The 15,316-nt window shown below is 34.7% G+C and overlaps 1 protein-coding gene across 7 annotated transcripts in view; it reads right to left on the reverse strand.

Annotated features, from left to right (window-relative positions):
* LOC122536948 overlaps nt 1-15,316 on the reverse strand; it is a 62,381-nt gene extending 47,065 nt beyond the window's left edge. For 3 of the 7 annotated variants that reach the window (XM_043669750.1, XM_043669746.1, XM_043669745.1), the window contains exons 1-15: nt 14,685-15,316; nt 12,183-12,369; nt 11,501-11,693; nt 10,437-10,550; nt 9,501-9,675; nt 8,248-8,348; nt 7,952-8,161; nt 7,438-7,623; nt 7,254-7,368; nt 6,934-7,175; nt 6,717-6,839; nt 6,272-6,472; nt 5,683-5,891; nt 844-1,429; nt 106-287 (exon numbers count right to left, since the gene is read on the reverse strand). In XM_043669750.1, coding sequence (XP_043525685.1) covers nt 106-287; nt 844-1,429; nt 5,683-5,891; nt 6,272-6,472; nt 6,717-6,839; nt 6,934-7,175; nt 7,254-7,368; nt 7,438-7,623; nt 7,952-8,161; nt 8,248-8,348; nt 9,501-9,675; nt 10,437-10,550; nt 11,501-11,693; nt 12,183-12,367 — 2,822 coding nt within the window. In that variant the 5' untranslated portion in view covers nt 12,368-12,369; nt 14,685-15,316. The remainder of the gene's footprint in view (nt 1-105; nt 288-843; nt 1,430-5,682; nt 5,892-6,271; nt 6,473-6,716; nt 6,840-6,933; nt 7,176-7,253; nt 7,369-7,437; nt 7,624-7,951; nt 8,162-8,247; nt 8,349-9,500; nt 9,676-10,436; nt 10,551-11,500; nt 11,694-12,182; nt 12,370-14,684) is intronic. The other 4 variants (XM_043669751.1, XM_043669749.1, XM_043669747.1 and 1 more) reach the window with 3 other exon arrangements.

The raw sequence follows: 15,316 nt of genomic DNA on the forward strand, positions 1-15,316 counted from the left end.
ACAAAAAAAAAAAAAAAAAAAAAAAAAAAGAAAGAAGGGAAAGAAACGTTATTAATGAACGAATTAACGCGTGTTCGTGTTGTGTATTCGGTCGGCGTTTCTTACCAAGTATCGTTAGCAGTCGTCACGGTTGCTGGAACAGCAAGGTCTTCGCATTCTGGCGAGGTAACGAAAGATTCGCTTCTGGAACGAACTGTCGGAGTGATCGAACGTTCAGTCGCGGTCACGTAGTCCTCTATGTTCGAATCTTCGGCTAGACTATCGTCGAATGACTTCTCGATTACGTCCTACGATCGTGATATAAATATCACAAAATGCATTCGATGATACGTCGAATATAAACGTTACTTAATGTAGAGACATAGAAACAACGATCGAAAATGAAAGATCCAACTATTAGATCATACTAGATAGTATCGCGTGTACTAATTCTTCTAAATTTAACTCAACTCATTAAGAATATTATACGTTAGTCAATTCTGTCTTTTGATATTCTGATATTATCAAATATTTTCTCCATTGTTTATTTCTTTGATCCAACTCTTGTAACTTTACGATGTTTGGAGATATTAAAATGTTTACTATGGTCAAGAACTTACTTTTCAAATTGGAGATATGCTTTCAGCAACTTTCAAATTTTAATATATTTCTTATACTCCACAATGTAACAACGTTATAGTAATTTTCATGTACTTGTATATTTTTACGCACAATGCATAAAAATATCCAAAGTATAGTGTACATCATTTAGATCTCTTCCTTTTTCAATGATATTATTTCACTGCTTAATCTTACAATTAGTGGATCTTACAAATATGTAAGACGCTATCATGTTCTTCTCACCTCTGCGACTTCTTCTTTCGTCCTCGCATCGTCCGTTCGATCCAAATTCGCATTCTTACTTTCCTCCTCTCTTCGATTTTCTTCCTCCACAATTTTTTCCTCTATCTTGTTACTCTCCGCCGCAGTGGAACTAGTCTTGCCATTAACAGTACCAGTGGGAACCGTTCCATTCGCAGATTGTGGCGTCGATGTCACCAAATTGGACATCTTCTCCTTCGACGAGGCAATTTCGTTATTCGACGCGGAGGATAAGATCGTGGACACGCATTTCGGTTGGAGTTGCACCGTAGACACCGACGAACTGATGAGAGGTGTGGTGATCCCAATGGACGAGGTAGAAATCGTTTGAATTTGGCTGGGAACGGGGGTGGACGTTGTGATCGGTAGGTTCGACGACGAGAACAGCGACGAAGTGGAGGACATCGCGGACGACGACATCGGAACTGGTCGAGTCCTGGCACCAGCCTCGCAAAGCCTTGCGTCCAGCTTCTCGGCGAGCCGCGTTACTTCCGCCAGCCTCGCCGAGATCGCCTCGATCGCTGTCAGGTTACTGCCTTTGCCCGAGGCATCCTCGGTTTCAGACATTCTGGAAAAATAAATTTCCCTCGTTTTCACTTCGAGCTATTAATAGACTTTCTCTGTCGTCCATCGACTTTATAAAGGATTATGTGTCGATCGTGTAGAGGATTTGATAGGATCTATGATAAGAGTAGAGAAAATATTTACACTGTTGGTGTGTGAAACATTAAGTTGAAAGTCTCGAGTGAAGGTTTTTTAGAAAACTAGAAGTTTGAGAATTTGTTAAATTTTTTATGTGAATCGTAGACGGGCAGAGATAATTATTCTGTAAGTGTAAAAATAATTCTTTCATCATTCTTGATTTCTAGAAAATTAAATTTGAAAGTCTGAACAGTTGACAATTGACAGAAGATTGTTCTATAAAATAGAAATACGTAGAAAATGTAGAATGAAATTTTTGTGCTTAAGATTTTGTTTTTCTTCTTTTTTTTTTTTTTTGTCAATTGGAAATTTAAATAATTTTTTTTCTCTATATTCTTGAAAATGAACCTTTTGTTTTGGCAGTGTATTTTTTTTTTTTATGTATTCTTTACCTTTCTTTTCCCTGTGTTTGGAGAAATACGTGAATGGTGACTTAAGATCTTATCTTAAAAGCAATTAAAGCATTTAAAATTGAGCCATCAAGTTCAGAATATTAATTATAATATTCATCATATTGTATGTAAAAAATATGTTTCCTTTCCTATCAAAATGAAGCATATTTTTGAACAGGAATGTTTAGAATAGACAAGATCATTTAAACTAGCGATTTTACGATCGCGTTCCATTTCAAATTTAGACCGAAATTATCTGTTACAAACTGTTTCTCGGCATCTTCATTAGTGATATCTTTTCTGTTTCATTTTGTAAAATATGAATAACTTATATATATATATATATATATCGCATATTTATCAATTGCTATATAATTACAACTAATGGTATCTACATTTATGAAAGAAATCGAATCATCGTTCGAAATCGAATTCTTTGCTTCGCTTTCTATATTTTACAATGATCGATATACAGAAAATGATAGGTGCATTTCAGCACGTAGTATCAACAGAATTAGCTTCGAGAAAACGTCAGATTTCTAAAGAATTACGTAATCGACAGTGACAGCGCCGCAACGAAGCGTCGAGACGCGGATTGTGGACCAGATGGTAGCTTCAATGTGGGGCGGAGTTCTAATTTCGGTGAACCAAGAGCCGCCGAATCTGCACAGCGTCAATTTTAAGCGGCACTTTCAATCTTAACGCAGCGAAATTTTAATCAATCTAGTTTCAATCTGGTTTCTTTGAGGAATAGAAAAATACCGTTTTCTTTCGTACTAACAAATAATATAGCCCTAAAAGTTTATACTTGTTCCAAAATTGGGGAAATCAAAAAATTTTTAGAGTAATAATCTATTAACAACCATGTTATAAAATATACATATAATTGAAAAATTGGATTATTTGCAATTAATATTGAACGTTAGAAAGAGGAAGAAGACTGCACGAACGATGGAAAAAAAAATAAACAGTCTTCTCTTCGTTGGAAGAAGAAAAATATTGGAATTGAGAAATTAGTGGAGTAAACGTATTAATATTATTTTCATATTCTTTAACTTTATTTTACTCCGTAAGTCTCTATTGAGTTGTCAATTATCCATCCTAAATATGTGGTATATTTTCTTACCACTTATTTCTTCCACTTCTTTTAATCTATGAAGTTGTGACAAACAGGATTTTAAAACATTATATTCCACAGAAATAGATACATAAATTTTTCACCGTTTTATGATATTTAATTTGCATTTCTTATCCAAGTTCATAAACACGCGCTCTAAAAATATCAACTCGAATCTATGTCATACATATTAGCGAATGAATAACCTAAAGAATCGTAAATCATTTAATTCCAACAACAACTCAGAATAACTAAGAATAAGGAATTAAATTAAAAACCTTGCAAGTCGTATTTTACGACACGAGCACGACAAGAGACATCGATAGTCCACGTCTTACGTGGAGTCTTACGGCGAGTCCGAAAATAACGAATGAAAATCTTCGAGTTTCCGACTAATGGAAATCGTTTTTCGATCGTCGATCAGATTTTGAAGTCCGTGGACCGTGGCTAGCGTGTTTTCGCGACAGTGTCTATGCGCACGTGCACGAACTGAAGAGAAACGATACAACCGCGAGTGATAAGAATTTTAAACAAATGGACCAGAGAAGGAAAATAAGGGGCTAGCTGAAAACGATATTCGCTTGTTTTGGCTGGTTGCCAATCGGCTACATTTTCCACACACGAAATTCTCGCCATTTTTACGCGAGCTCTCGAAGAAACTCCACAGTCGCGATTCGCGAACGAATATTCGAAACGGATTCGCTCGCGCGTAACAATTTCTTGGCCCTGACCGTCCTCGTGTGAGTGAAAATAGGACGTTTGTCTCTACGAGCGCAAACGGTGGCGCGCATACGTCAACACTAGACGCAAGCGACCCATATTTATCTACCAACACGTGGCTGAATCTCGACAAACTGCTCATTTACTTTGTCAACTAAACAAAATTGCAGTGATTGAAAACAATAAAAAAAAAAAAAAAAAAAAAATAAGTAGCTAGGATAGTGGAACGAAAAGTTTCTTGATCAATTTCTTCGTTGTGTTACGTGAACAAGACATCTATTTGATCTTTTATGAAACGTGTGAATCAAAAGATATTGACATAAAATATAATGAACGCATTATTTAAAAATTTATTGATATTACGATATTTATAAAATATTCTCTAATGATTGGATAATGATTTATTGATATTACGATATTTATAAAATATTCTCTAATTATTGGAGAATGATTTATTGATATTGTGATATTTATAAAAATATTCTCTAACGAGTGGAGGCCGACAAACCAGAAATTGTAACAATCACAAAAATTTTGAACAGTTGAACTAAGAAAAATGTTAGCTAGTGTCTTCGTTGTATTATGCAAACGAGTGCCACTTAGGATTTCGTGCAATATACAAATCAGAAAAATTATATATTCAGTCAAATGCTGGAAATTTCGCCGATCAAAGAAATGAATTAATGTAAAAATTTCGGGCTCAACTTCTCGTTATACTTATCTTGTTATCTTCAAGTGTTATTTAACTTTCCACGAAAAATTTGTCTACATGATTAGTCTACTATTTCATCGAGGGATTATCATTATCTCACAATGGACTGAATAGGAAAGAACGTTTGGTATGAAAACGGTGCGCGATTAGGAACAGTGGTCGAACGAAAGCAGGGCGCGTTTATCGTATTTCGAAACGATCGGACTTACATGCAGCAATATCAAGATGTAGGTATCCGGTCGACGTGCAGCCATGGACTGACACACCGCCTCCGTTAAAAAGGAGGAGGTGCTCGTCGACGATACCGTGGCTCTCTTCGCCTCTTATATTACTCCGGCAACGGCCAACTCGATCTTTCTCTTCAACACTCGAGTTATCCTGCTCTCACGGTTAGACGACCGAGATACGCGTATTTTATTGCACCGAATCCGAAAGCGCCAGTTAGAATGGCGAGATGAAATCCAAGGACAGATTGAGACGATCGAGAAAGCTTGGAAATTCGATCGGGAGATGTTGCCAGAAGCGTTTGAAATCTCGATAAAAATTGGTTGGTGCGATTATTGACGTTCACTCGCTAATTTACGAGCAGACAGATCTTCTGGTTATTTCAGTTTTCAGTGGTTATTTTCGAAACAATTTCGTTGGAAACTTCGATGAAAATTGATCGGTGATGCTGGTGACGTTCATTCGCTAATTTAGGAACAGACTGTTTTTCCTGGTCATCTTCGAAATTAATTTTATTAGAAACTTCGATAAAAATTAGCTGGATCCATTCCTGACATTCATTCGCTAATTTACGGTGAGATGATTAACTTGAAACAATTGAAGAACTTTCTGAAAAAATGGCTAATTATGACTTTTTTTAATATCAGCCACGTTAAATTTGATGATAACAATGGAATTATTTTTATTTTATAATTTTCGTTTACCTTGTAAATGAAAAGGGGAACAAAGTTTTATTCATCATAATCTATCAGATCCTAGAAAGATCTTCAATTATTCTTTGCTCGAAAAATTAATCGAAAATTCTGATAAAAATTAGTTATTCCTGTTATTCATTCGCTGATTTATTTATTAGCTTTTAAATAAGTAAAATATTAGTAAACTTTGAGTTGCTAGATGTTTGAGTTTCTTTTGAGGATATCTTTCGAGACACGTATGATCACTGTCGTACTTGCCGTTGATGACAGAGAGGTTCCTTCAAGCGTGTTCTCAGGAGACGACCCAGCCTCACCATTCGTCCAACTTCGAGAAGTAGCTTTTCTCGATTATCCAGGATAATTACTATCTCAGCCTTGGCTCGAGCTTCTGCGGCCAAGTCCTCTGGCCTCCAGGAACGACGGAGCGATGCCACAGTCTTGATCAGATCGTACAGTTTCGAACAGTGCTTGAAGAAACAGTGTTATAGAAAGTTATAGAAAATAATTTAGACGATAGTAGTGACGAAAGTGCATTTCTTAATTTTTTAACAACGAGATAATTATGGACGACGTTGCGTAAAATTTATTTTACTTTCTTGGAAATTTTTTTTAGAAATTCTATATAACGCAGCAGTAACACGTGTTTTGAAGTTTGAAGAATTTTTCTGTGAAACTAAAGTAAATTTTTCTTTCCCAATCAAAGATGTTGTCACGTGTACTACTCTTTTTTTTTTTAACGACTCAGTTGATTAAAAGGAATGGAAAATTTTAAACGACTGATCAAATATGAAGTAAAGTGGTATTGGTCACGGTAAATTGTGCAACGGAATGATTAAATGACGGTCACCGTGCGTACATCTTCGACGCTTCTATGGAAAACAGCACACACTCTCAGTCTGGTTAATTGTTCTTGACTAACGGATCGAAGCTGCTTCCAGGCTTGACGTAGCTTCGAGAAGAGAGTTGCGTTGCTTTCCAGAGGTAGCCTGCAGGATAACCTTAGCACTTGAGCACCATTTACCAATTGGCAGCCATAGTCGTATGTCCCCTAGGAATTTAAATACCAAGGTACCATATTTTTACATTTCTAAATTATTCTGGAAATTATCTTATTCTACACTCTTATTCTGAACGTTCTCCTATATAATAATTTAACTGGCAAGATAATATTTATCATATTTAAAAGTGACATTGGAACAAATAGAATAAATAAAGATAAATTGAAATAAGTTTCTAATAGCTATTTAAAATCACAACTTATACAATTATTGAATAATTATTTCATCTTGTACCTTGGCAGTTTCTTGAAACGACTGATGCTCCTCTTTCTGTAACTGTATTTCCATCGCGTTGCATCCGATTTCCATATGATTTTTCAACAAAACATCGTACAAGTCGTTCAACCATTTAACAGCCTAAAAATTCCCACGTGTAATCATGTATGTTATACAGATTGAAAATACTTTATTACACTGACAATGAGACGATATTTCAAAGTTATACAATCACCTGTTTAGCGTCGCTTTCGTAAGTATATATCAAAGCGATCTGTTTCAAAGACAGTTTCTGCAACTCGACACTGTCATTGAAAATATTCTTTCTAGCGTTCGTTGCATCCAAAATATCTCTGACATTCACTATGTCCTCGCCATAGTCAACGTGCACGTCCCGACCTAGCGCGTCCTTCACCGGCATTGACAAAATGTCTGACAATTTTTCACCTTCCTTCACCAACTCGCATTCCAACGTTTCTATAATAAATGTGCGAATGTTTGTTTCAAGCGAAGTAATAGACGAGAGAATAAAAATAGAAAAAGAAAATTATTTACCTAAAATTGCCTGGCTCTGTTCCAATTTCAAAAGATTCGCACCAGCTTGAGAAAAATCGTGAGTTCTGTTGCCCATAACTAATTTGTCGAACACCTCGCTCGTTTTGTCAAAATACTGAAAATAACATAACGCTAAGGTTCGTTTAAAAGTTTATCCCTTTCTGTTTATCATATCGACAAGTACCTGAGAGACTAGCCTAAAAAATCTTTGAGAAGTGATCAACACGTTTCGTCGTCTCTCGAGTCTGTTTGCGAAGCTCCTGCACACAAAATCCATGAAATCTCGTTGAGATTTTAAATCCTGTGATAAACGCGTGCTTGGTAAATTGTCGATCTTGTGAAGCAATTCTGCGTAACGTCCATAAGTTTCCTGAAATTTGTTTTAACACTGTCTCATTCTAAATCTTATCGAATGATTTTCAATTCTTCTAGTTTTCTAGTTTTCTCCCAATTAATAATAACTACTTGAAATTAAATCATTTCACCGTCAAATCGAATCGTTTATTAAATTATTAATTTGGAATTAAATTAGTCGTTTTAAGGAAATAATTAAAGTATAACTATCTAGCTTCTAGGAATCATATTTAGCAGTTTATCATAATTCATTCGAATCACCTTTTATTATTTCCTACTATTATTTATTATTTACTATTTTATTATTTTCTACATCAATGATATCGTTAATTTTGCTCTTTCACCCTGCATTCTAACTCGAGCTCTTCGTGTCGTCTACGAAGTTCCTCCGAAGAGGAAACGTCGAATCCAACTTGGCAACAGGAGTTTAACATGGCATCGGCCGGTCCTAGAATCCAATCTGTAACGCACGACACACCCTTCTCGAGGTCACCGATTATCCTGGCTGTATCCAAGTTTCTTTCCATCTCCGACCACGAGTTCTCGATGTCCACCTAAAAAAATACACAATTCACTGTCTGCAGACGTACAGCAACACATCCTATATCCTTTCTCTTTTATTTCGGAGAATATGTGTTACCTGCTTCAATTCGATGGAATCGATCAGCTCGTAAATCTTTATCGTGCTGTCTAAAGTATCCTTCGTGGATTCTTTGCTCATCGAACTGATCAAGTTTCTGCCTAAAATTGTACAGATACAGATAATTAATGTTCTCTTCTTTTAACATTTCCCTGTATTGTATAATTCGTTTAATCGTCAATTTTAATTTGTTATTATTTAATCTTATTTGAGTAGTGATTCTGACTGGTTCAAGAATTTTTTCTCTATTTCTTTTATCGAAATATTTTAAATTACAGGTGGTATAATTTCAATGATAGTTTGAAAAATATTCCCAAATAAGGAGCTTTGAACATAAATTTAAAGATTCCAAAAATCTTCAGAATGCACGAAACGTGCTTGTATGAAATAAAGCACATATTTAGATTGTATCTCTTTGGTTATATTCGTAAAAAAATACAGAATTGCGTAAACGTTCACGGGCTAGTGATATAACAAAGATAACACCATGGTGCAACCATCTTTTTTTCTTTGCTTTTTCAACGCTTTAGGAAATTCCCTGAACGCATTTTAAAAACGCATCTTCAAGGTGATTCTTGTGCTCTGTCTGTTAGAAGACAGAAAAGAAAAAGGAGAAAGAAAAGAAACGGAAACAAAAGTTACACGAGCGCTGCATTGTCAGTGTTTTTACACCCTCGCGCGTTCCCGCGAGCACGCGACTCTGTCGGCTCGCTTCCAAAGAAACGTTGCTACTCGACATCCGGTTAAGCCGGTTTTTCGATTTTTCCGGGACAATCTGCCCGTATCCGAGTGTCGATCCTCGTGTGCAACCGGTTGCTTGATTTTATCAACGATCAGGAAACAGACATTCGTGCGATCGGTTACGACGACACGAGGAAACGAGCCCGGCTGTGACAGGCACGCAGCGAAAAACTAAAGATTCCTTTGCGTATAGTGACGTATATGACAGTCATCCAGATTCACGATTTACTGAAACGTTCAATTAACGGGGTTATTCATTTTTTAGTAGTAGATTTTTCAATCGTGTGATCGAACAATTTTTTAAACTTGAATAAATTAAGAATCAACCCTCCAGTGCTATAGATCGTCTGAAGAACCGCTTCCATTCTTCATTCAGTTCTATTCTCTCTCCCTACATTATTTTATATTTCATACATTTATATTTGTATTTTATTTATATTTTATATTTCATATTTGAACAATTGTATTTGCTAGTTTTCAATAACTGAATTTAATCAGCATAGATTATGTACCTGATTGTAGAACATGTCGCGCATGAGACGTTAATTCGCTGTTCATCCCCCAATAAGATTCCAAATCATCGTCCGACTCTGACATGCGAAATCCATCCAAAGTTATCAATCTTTGGTGTAGAGTAGTCATTTTTGTAACGAGATTGGCTGCATCTTTAGCGTAGTCTTCCACTTTCTGTCAATTAATTACCAATTAATTACAAAATCAACTCGTTAAAAATGAAAATCAATGGAATTAAATTAAAAAAAGATCTGTCAGTCGTTTTCGTTTAAAAGTGACCACGAATGTTCATTCAACTCTGCAATGCGAAAACTTGTACATTTACAGTATTCAATTATACGAAACCTGCCATTTTAACTCTCTAAAATTTCTTCTCTCCCTTTCTAACTTAATAACTTGATTCAACACAGAATACTGAAATTGAACCGTAATTCTCCATTTAATAAAACTGCACGTTCTAGTAACTTTAGATAATATTATATACTAAATATATAATATTAATATATTATTATGCATTAATAAAAATTGCTCTAACGCTATCCTGCTTCCTATCTATATCTATTTTATAAAGAAAAAAAAAAAAAAAATAAAGACTCGCTAAAAAGATCCCACTTTAGAAAATTACCAATTTACCTTATGACTTAATATTATATTATGTTTGGATTTTCTATATACACGAAGAAAGAAAATGAGGTCTCTCGTAAAGAAGTCTCGCGTAGAAAGTTACGTTTCAATATTAACACTTTTAATATCATCCTGCTTGTAATTTCCGGTAGTTCTAGATTTTCTTATATAAAAGAGACCTAAATGAACCGTCAAGAGGTTCGTAAACCGCAGAAAGTCACGTTTTATCGTTTTCTTCTTTCTTCTCTTTTTCAACTTAAGACGGTGAAACGGTTCGTTTAAGCGTAAATTATAGATGCAGAGACGATTACCACGCGTCTCTGGATCCAGTCGACGTGGTCGTACGGTTTGTTGCCACCCAGCTCGTACGGCAGCTGAGTGAAGTCAACGTGAAACTGCAGCCTCGTCAGGGTGAGGTACGTCGGCTGGAACAACAACAACGAGCAGAGAATTAATTCGCGTCACGCACCGTCGTAGGCCCGCAATTAACTCGTCGTCCCTCGTGGTTTTTCACGCGGAACGATTTTGACAAGTACGCGCGGGGATTTCACACGATAACCGTAACGATAAGCAGAACACATGATTGGAACGAGCGAGTCTCTCGTGGTCAAGTGATAAAACAAGCAAGTAACAGCTCAAACTAGTTTGTCTGGTCTTGGGATAGTTTGAATTGTGTAACCTTCCAGTAAAATCGGGAATTGTACTTCACTTTGCTGTCTGAGAATATATTCTGTCTCAATTTGAACGATTCATGGTAATCGTAATGTTTACTTGTGAATGTTCATGCAAATTTGTATTCTTGTGCGAAGAAATGTAGACGAATACAAATTTGTTTCACTTTTTAAGTGATTTATATATTTCGTTATTATATTTTATTTTGTTAGGCATTTCGGGTATTTTATCATATTTTATCATGCTTACATTTTCAGTCTAACTTTACTATTTTTTTTTATTTTTTACCAAAAACATTCGTGGGACAAGCTACACTTTCTTTTTTTGTTCAAAGATATTTGAACACTTGTTGTTGACAAATTATTCAATTAGAAAATTGCAGACGATTTTATTGTATAGAACATTCTTCACTTTCAGATTGCTTAATTTCTGATTATCGAATTACGTACTTGATTGTGATATATTACTGGCTGGTAATTGAAAATATTACTTTCAGTTCTATTTTCAATTACCAATTGAAGATTTCAGTTCTAATACCATTTCTGGTTATTAATTCAAGTGAAATTGTGATATATTACTGGCTGGTTTCAGTTCTATTTTCAATTACCAATTTGAAGATTTTAGTTCTAATACCATTTCTGATTATTAATTCAAGTGAAATTGAAATCTCGAATTAATTAGATATTTTTGATTTGTCACCAACCTCTCCCTCTTTATGAGACTTGGTACAACTGTCTACTCTCTTGTCCCAGAAGCCGTCTGGGCGCACCACGATTACAGAAGCTGCCGAAGTTCCCAAAAGTATCGTGGACAATCTTATACAAGATCTTGCCACGCGCCACGCCCCTCTTCGTGCATCCACTATCAGGACCAATCCATTTCTCTTTGTCTCCTCGCTAATCATAAAACACACAAATTATTAAATAATTACATTAATTATTTAATAATTATATTAATTATAATATTAGAAAATATAACTTCATAAGACGTTTTTTCATAAATTTCATATTTATTTAAAAATTTATTAAAATAATAAATAATAATTTTATATATATTAAGTATATAAATAAAATTTTTTAAAAAAAATTAATATTATTTTAAAATTTATTTCTATTAAAATTAAATTTATAATAAAACCTAAAATAAATATTTTAATAACAGAATATCTATAAATTTTTAATAAATTAAAATTAAAAATTATGAAATTAAAATTAAAAATAATTTTTCTTAATATTAATATGATTATTATTATAAATATCATACAAAAATTTATTAATTTCGCACGATACGCACGATGCATAGTACGCACGAATTTCATAACTGGACTGTGAATTTTTACGCAAATTTATATTTTCTTCCTTAATATTTTAAACTCGGAAAATTACCTAAAAATCGACAAGAAATAGGCGATCACGGCTTCCAATCTGGGTTTCGTGGTCGGTTGAAGCTCCGAAGGGACATTGACTACTATCAAAGGTCTTCCCTCGCGGTCACAACCTCCTGGAATGTACGCAAGCTTCGATTCGAGAGCTTCTAAAATGTCCACTGCCTCTAGGTTCCTCGTGGGCATGGCTGAATAACAAACTTTACTTTATTGTCCTATTACGACTAAATTAACGAACTTGAAAAATATTTTTATTTGGATCAGTATCAAGACATCTCCTGACTCTGTGTGTTAAACAGTCGATTGAAATTATCAGGGAAATAATTAAAGGGGTAGAAACGTGTTTAAATAGAGTGTTTCAAAACGAGTTTAACATTTGCGAATTCTTTTTCACGAATAGTTACTAAATGAAAAATTTTTTTACACAAATGTGACATTCAACTTTATATTCCAATATTTCTCTAGTCAAATTCTTACAAAGTCGCGAAGAGTGCACAAATAGAAATATAGTGGACAGATTTTTAAAAAATTGTAATTGTTATAAAAATAAATAATTAAATAATGCAACCGCCAAAAGATCGTATTAAAATATAGTTAACACACAGCAGACCTAAACAATCACGTCTTAACCTATTTTATTTTCTGCAAGTGTTCTAATGGATAGGATACGTATGAAGAGAGAGTTTCCAGGCTATTGAGACGATCGATAGAAATGATTCTCTAGTAATTTATGAAAAGTGGAGCGTCGCATAGCGCGTAACCAAGTGTAACGCAAGATGGATTAAACGGGTGAACGATCGGCGGAATTGTGTTACACGCGATCAGGTTCGTCGACTGGTACGAGAAAAAAAGCAGTCTTGTGGTTTGCATACCGCGGTACATTCACCGAGATAGAAACACGAGCGTGGTTTTATCTCGCGCGAAGTTTTGTTGATTAATGGCAGGATAAATAGCGCGTATCCGATTTTGTAAAATTATAATTATTCATAAAATTGAAATTACAACGTGAGAGAGAAAATTCTTAGAGACAATGTTAAGGACTAAAGTTATTTAAATCATTATATGCGATATTTATATATAGTATATAGTTACTTTTCGTTCAGATGTACATTCAATTCAAATTCTTTCGATATTATAGCAAAACTTTTCGTTACCATTTCATAAAATTCAAAGAAATTGAAATATTTAATGTACGACGGTGTGATTAGATCCCGGATTTTTATGCGGGAAAATTCCTATTTTTTGGAATGTAGTAGGAAACCTAGAAAACTGTGTTATTAACTATTATAGAAAGTATTATTTTTTAGATATTTTACAGAATTTTTCATATTATATACACTAGCATATGAAAGTTTCATAAATACATAAAAATCCACATTCTTTTTACGATAAATTATAATTTCTCACTTAATGAGTTACAAACTGACTTAATTCTTACACCTACTCAAAAGTCTTGGAACACTTTTTATTTTTAATATTCAGTGTTTATCGCAGATCATAATATTTTTAAATTGCGCGTATGTTTTGTAATACAATTTTATTTTTAATATTAATTTAATTAATATAGATTCTTTGTCTTGAGATTTTTGAGCGGATTATCTGTCTTAAAAATTCTAAAAACGTTCATTAGAAAAAGAAGATTTAGTAAATCAGTTGAATAGATTTGGGTTGTTAATATGGTATACAAGCTACTAATTTACATGCTGAAATGAATATAGACCATAGTGAAATTTAAACGTTCCAAACACCCTATGTCGCACCTTTCCTCCGAAACTTTGACCAAATTAAAAATTAAATTAAAATATAGTCGAGTTAACAGTTAAAATATTCACGAGAAAAATGTTGAATTAAGTTTGTTTTAAATAAGTTCATTAAGTCAGTGTTTAACGAACTTATGAAGAACAAAATGTACATATGTCACTGATAGCGGTATAATTATTTGCACGAATAAATCCATTAAATAACAGGTTATTGACGTGAAACAATGACGGTTTATCTCGAAGCGACTTTAAAACTGGTCACGAATCACCTTACCGAACCATAATTACAATCTTGAACATTTACACATTAACAACCACGAATTCGAGTCCAGTTGACATATGATATTCACGAGTATAAGATTTTATAATATTTCAATATTATATGTAACGTTTGTAATTAAAATATTCACTGAAATATTCAAAGATTTTAATCACTTCTTTAAATAATTTCTTTCTTTTTACGTCTTGTATAGTCTATTATACGCGAAATAATTACAAATTATATTTTAACTTCGATCAAAATCGGTATCAAAATTCCTTTAAAATCGTGAGATTCGTTTCATTCTTTGGTTTTCTTTGGTTTTCAATTTGTTTTCAGTTGCACTTATACATGTCATGTGTACGAAAAATGTTACAATCACCGCTCCAATTAAAATTTTTATCAACATCCCCTCACGAGGATAATTAAACTTAACACTTAAGGACAACACTTGAACAATAGTAACTCAGATCCTTCCACTTACCTCTTGCGCATCTGTCACACACGTGGCATTTTACAAACGCTCTAAAACTTCACTTCGAATCTTCGTTAAAGTCCCTCTCAATGATTCCCTTCCTTGTCAAAGAATTCGCGTACCTCAAATTCCTCTTCGTTCACTTCGTCTTCGTTATCGCGAGTCTCAAACTTTTCGCGCATCATTCCCAAACCCAACTTCTCAACTCGAACGTCCCAAGCGACACCGTTTACAGTAAACAACATCCGAAATACCTTTCGTTTCTCGAAACGTGTCTTAAAATCGAGGAGAATTCACGCGTAGTCGCGACTATGGACGCGTTAACGGTAAGCACGAGCGAGGAAAGGCGTTGGCAGCTGTTGCGCGAGCCCTCGTGTTCCAGCTGCAGGTGCACGTGGTTGGAAACGGTTGTCCCACGGGCGAGATCCGAGGCGGAAATGCGCGCGCGGCGCGTAGAAGCAAAGAGACACTCAAGAAAAAGGGAACAAAAAAGAAAGAAGGAAAGAAGGAAACTGTCGCGTGCTTTCACGTGCACGCGCATGTAGCCACGTGGCCATGTAAGTAGTGAAGACTGACGGCGATTAGCTAGACGAGAAGAGAAGAAAAGAGAAGAGAAGAGAAGGGATGAGAAGAGAAGAGAA

Source organism: Frieseomelitta varia, unplaced genomic scaffold (genome assembly GCF_011392965.1).
Source record: "Frieseomelitta varia isolate USP_RPSP 00005682 unplaced genomic scaffold, Fvar_1.2 scaffold_88, whole genome shotgun sequence".
In the NCBI taxonomy this organism is placed as follows: Eukaryota; Metazoa; Arthropoda; class Insecta; order Hymenoptera; family Apidae; genus Frieseomelitta; species Frieseomelitta varia.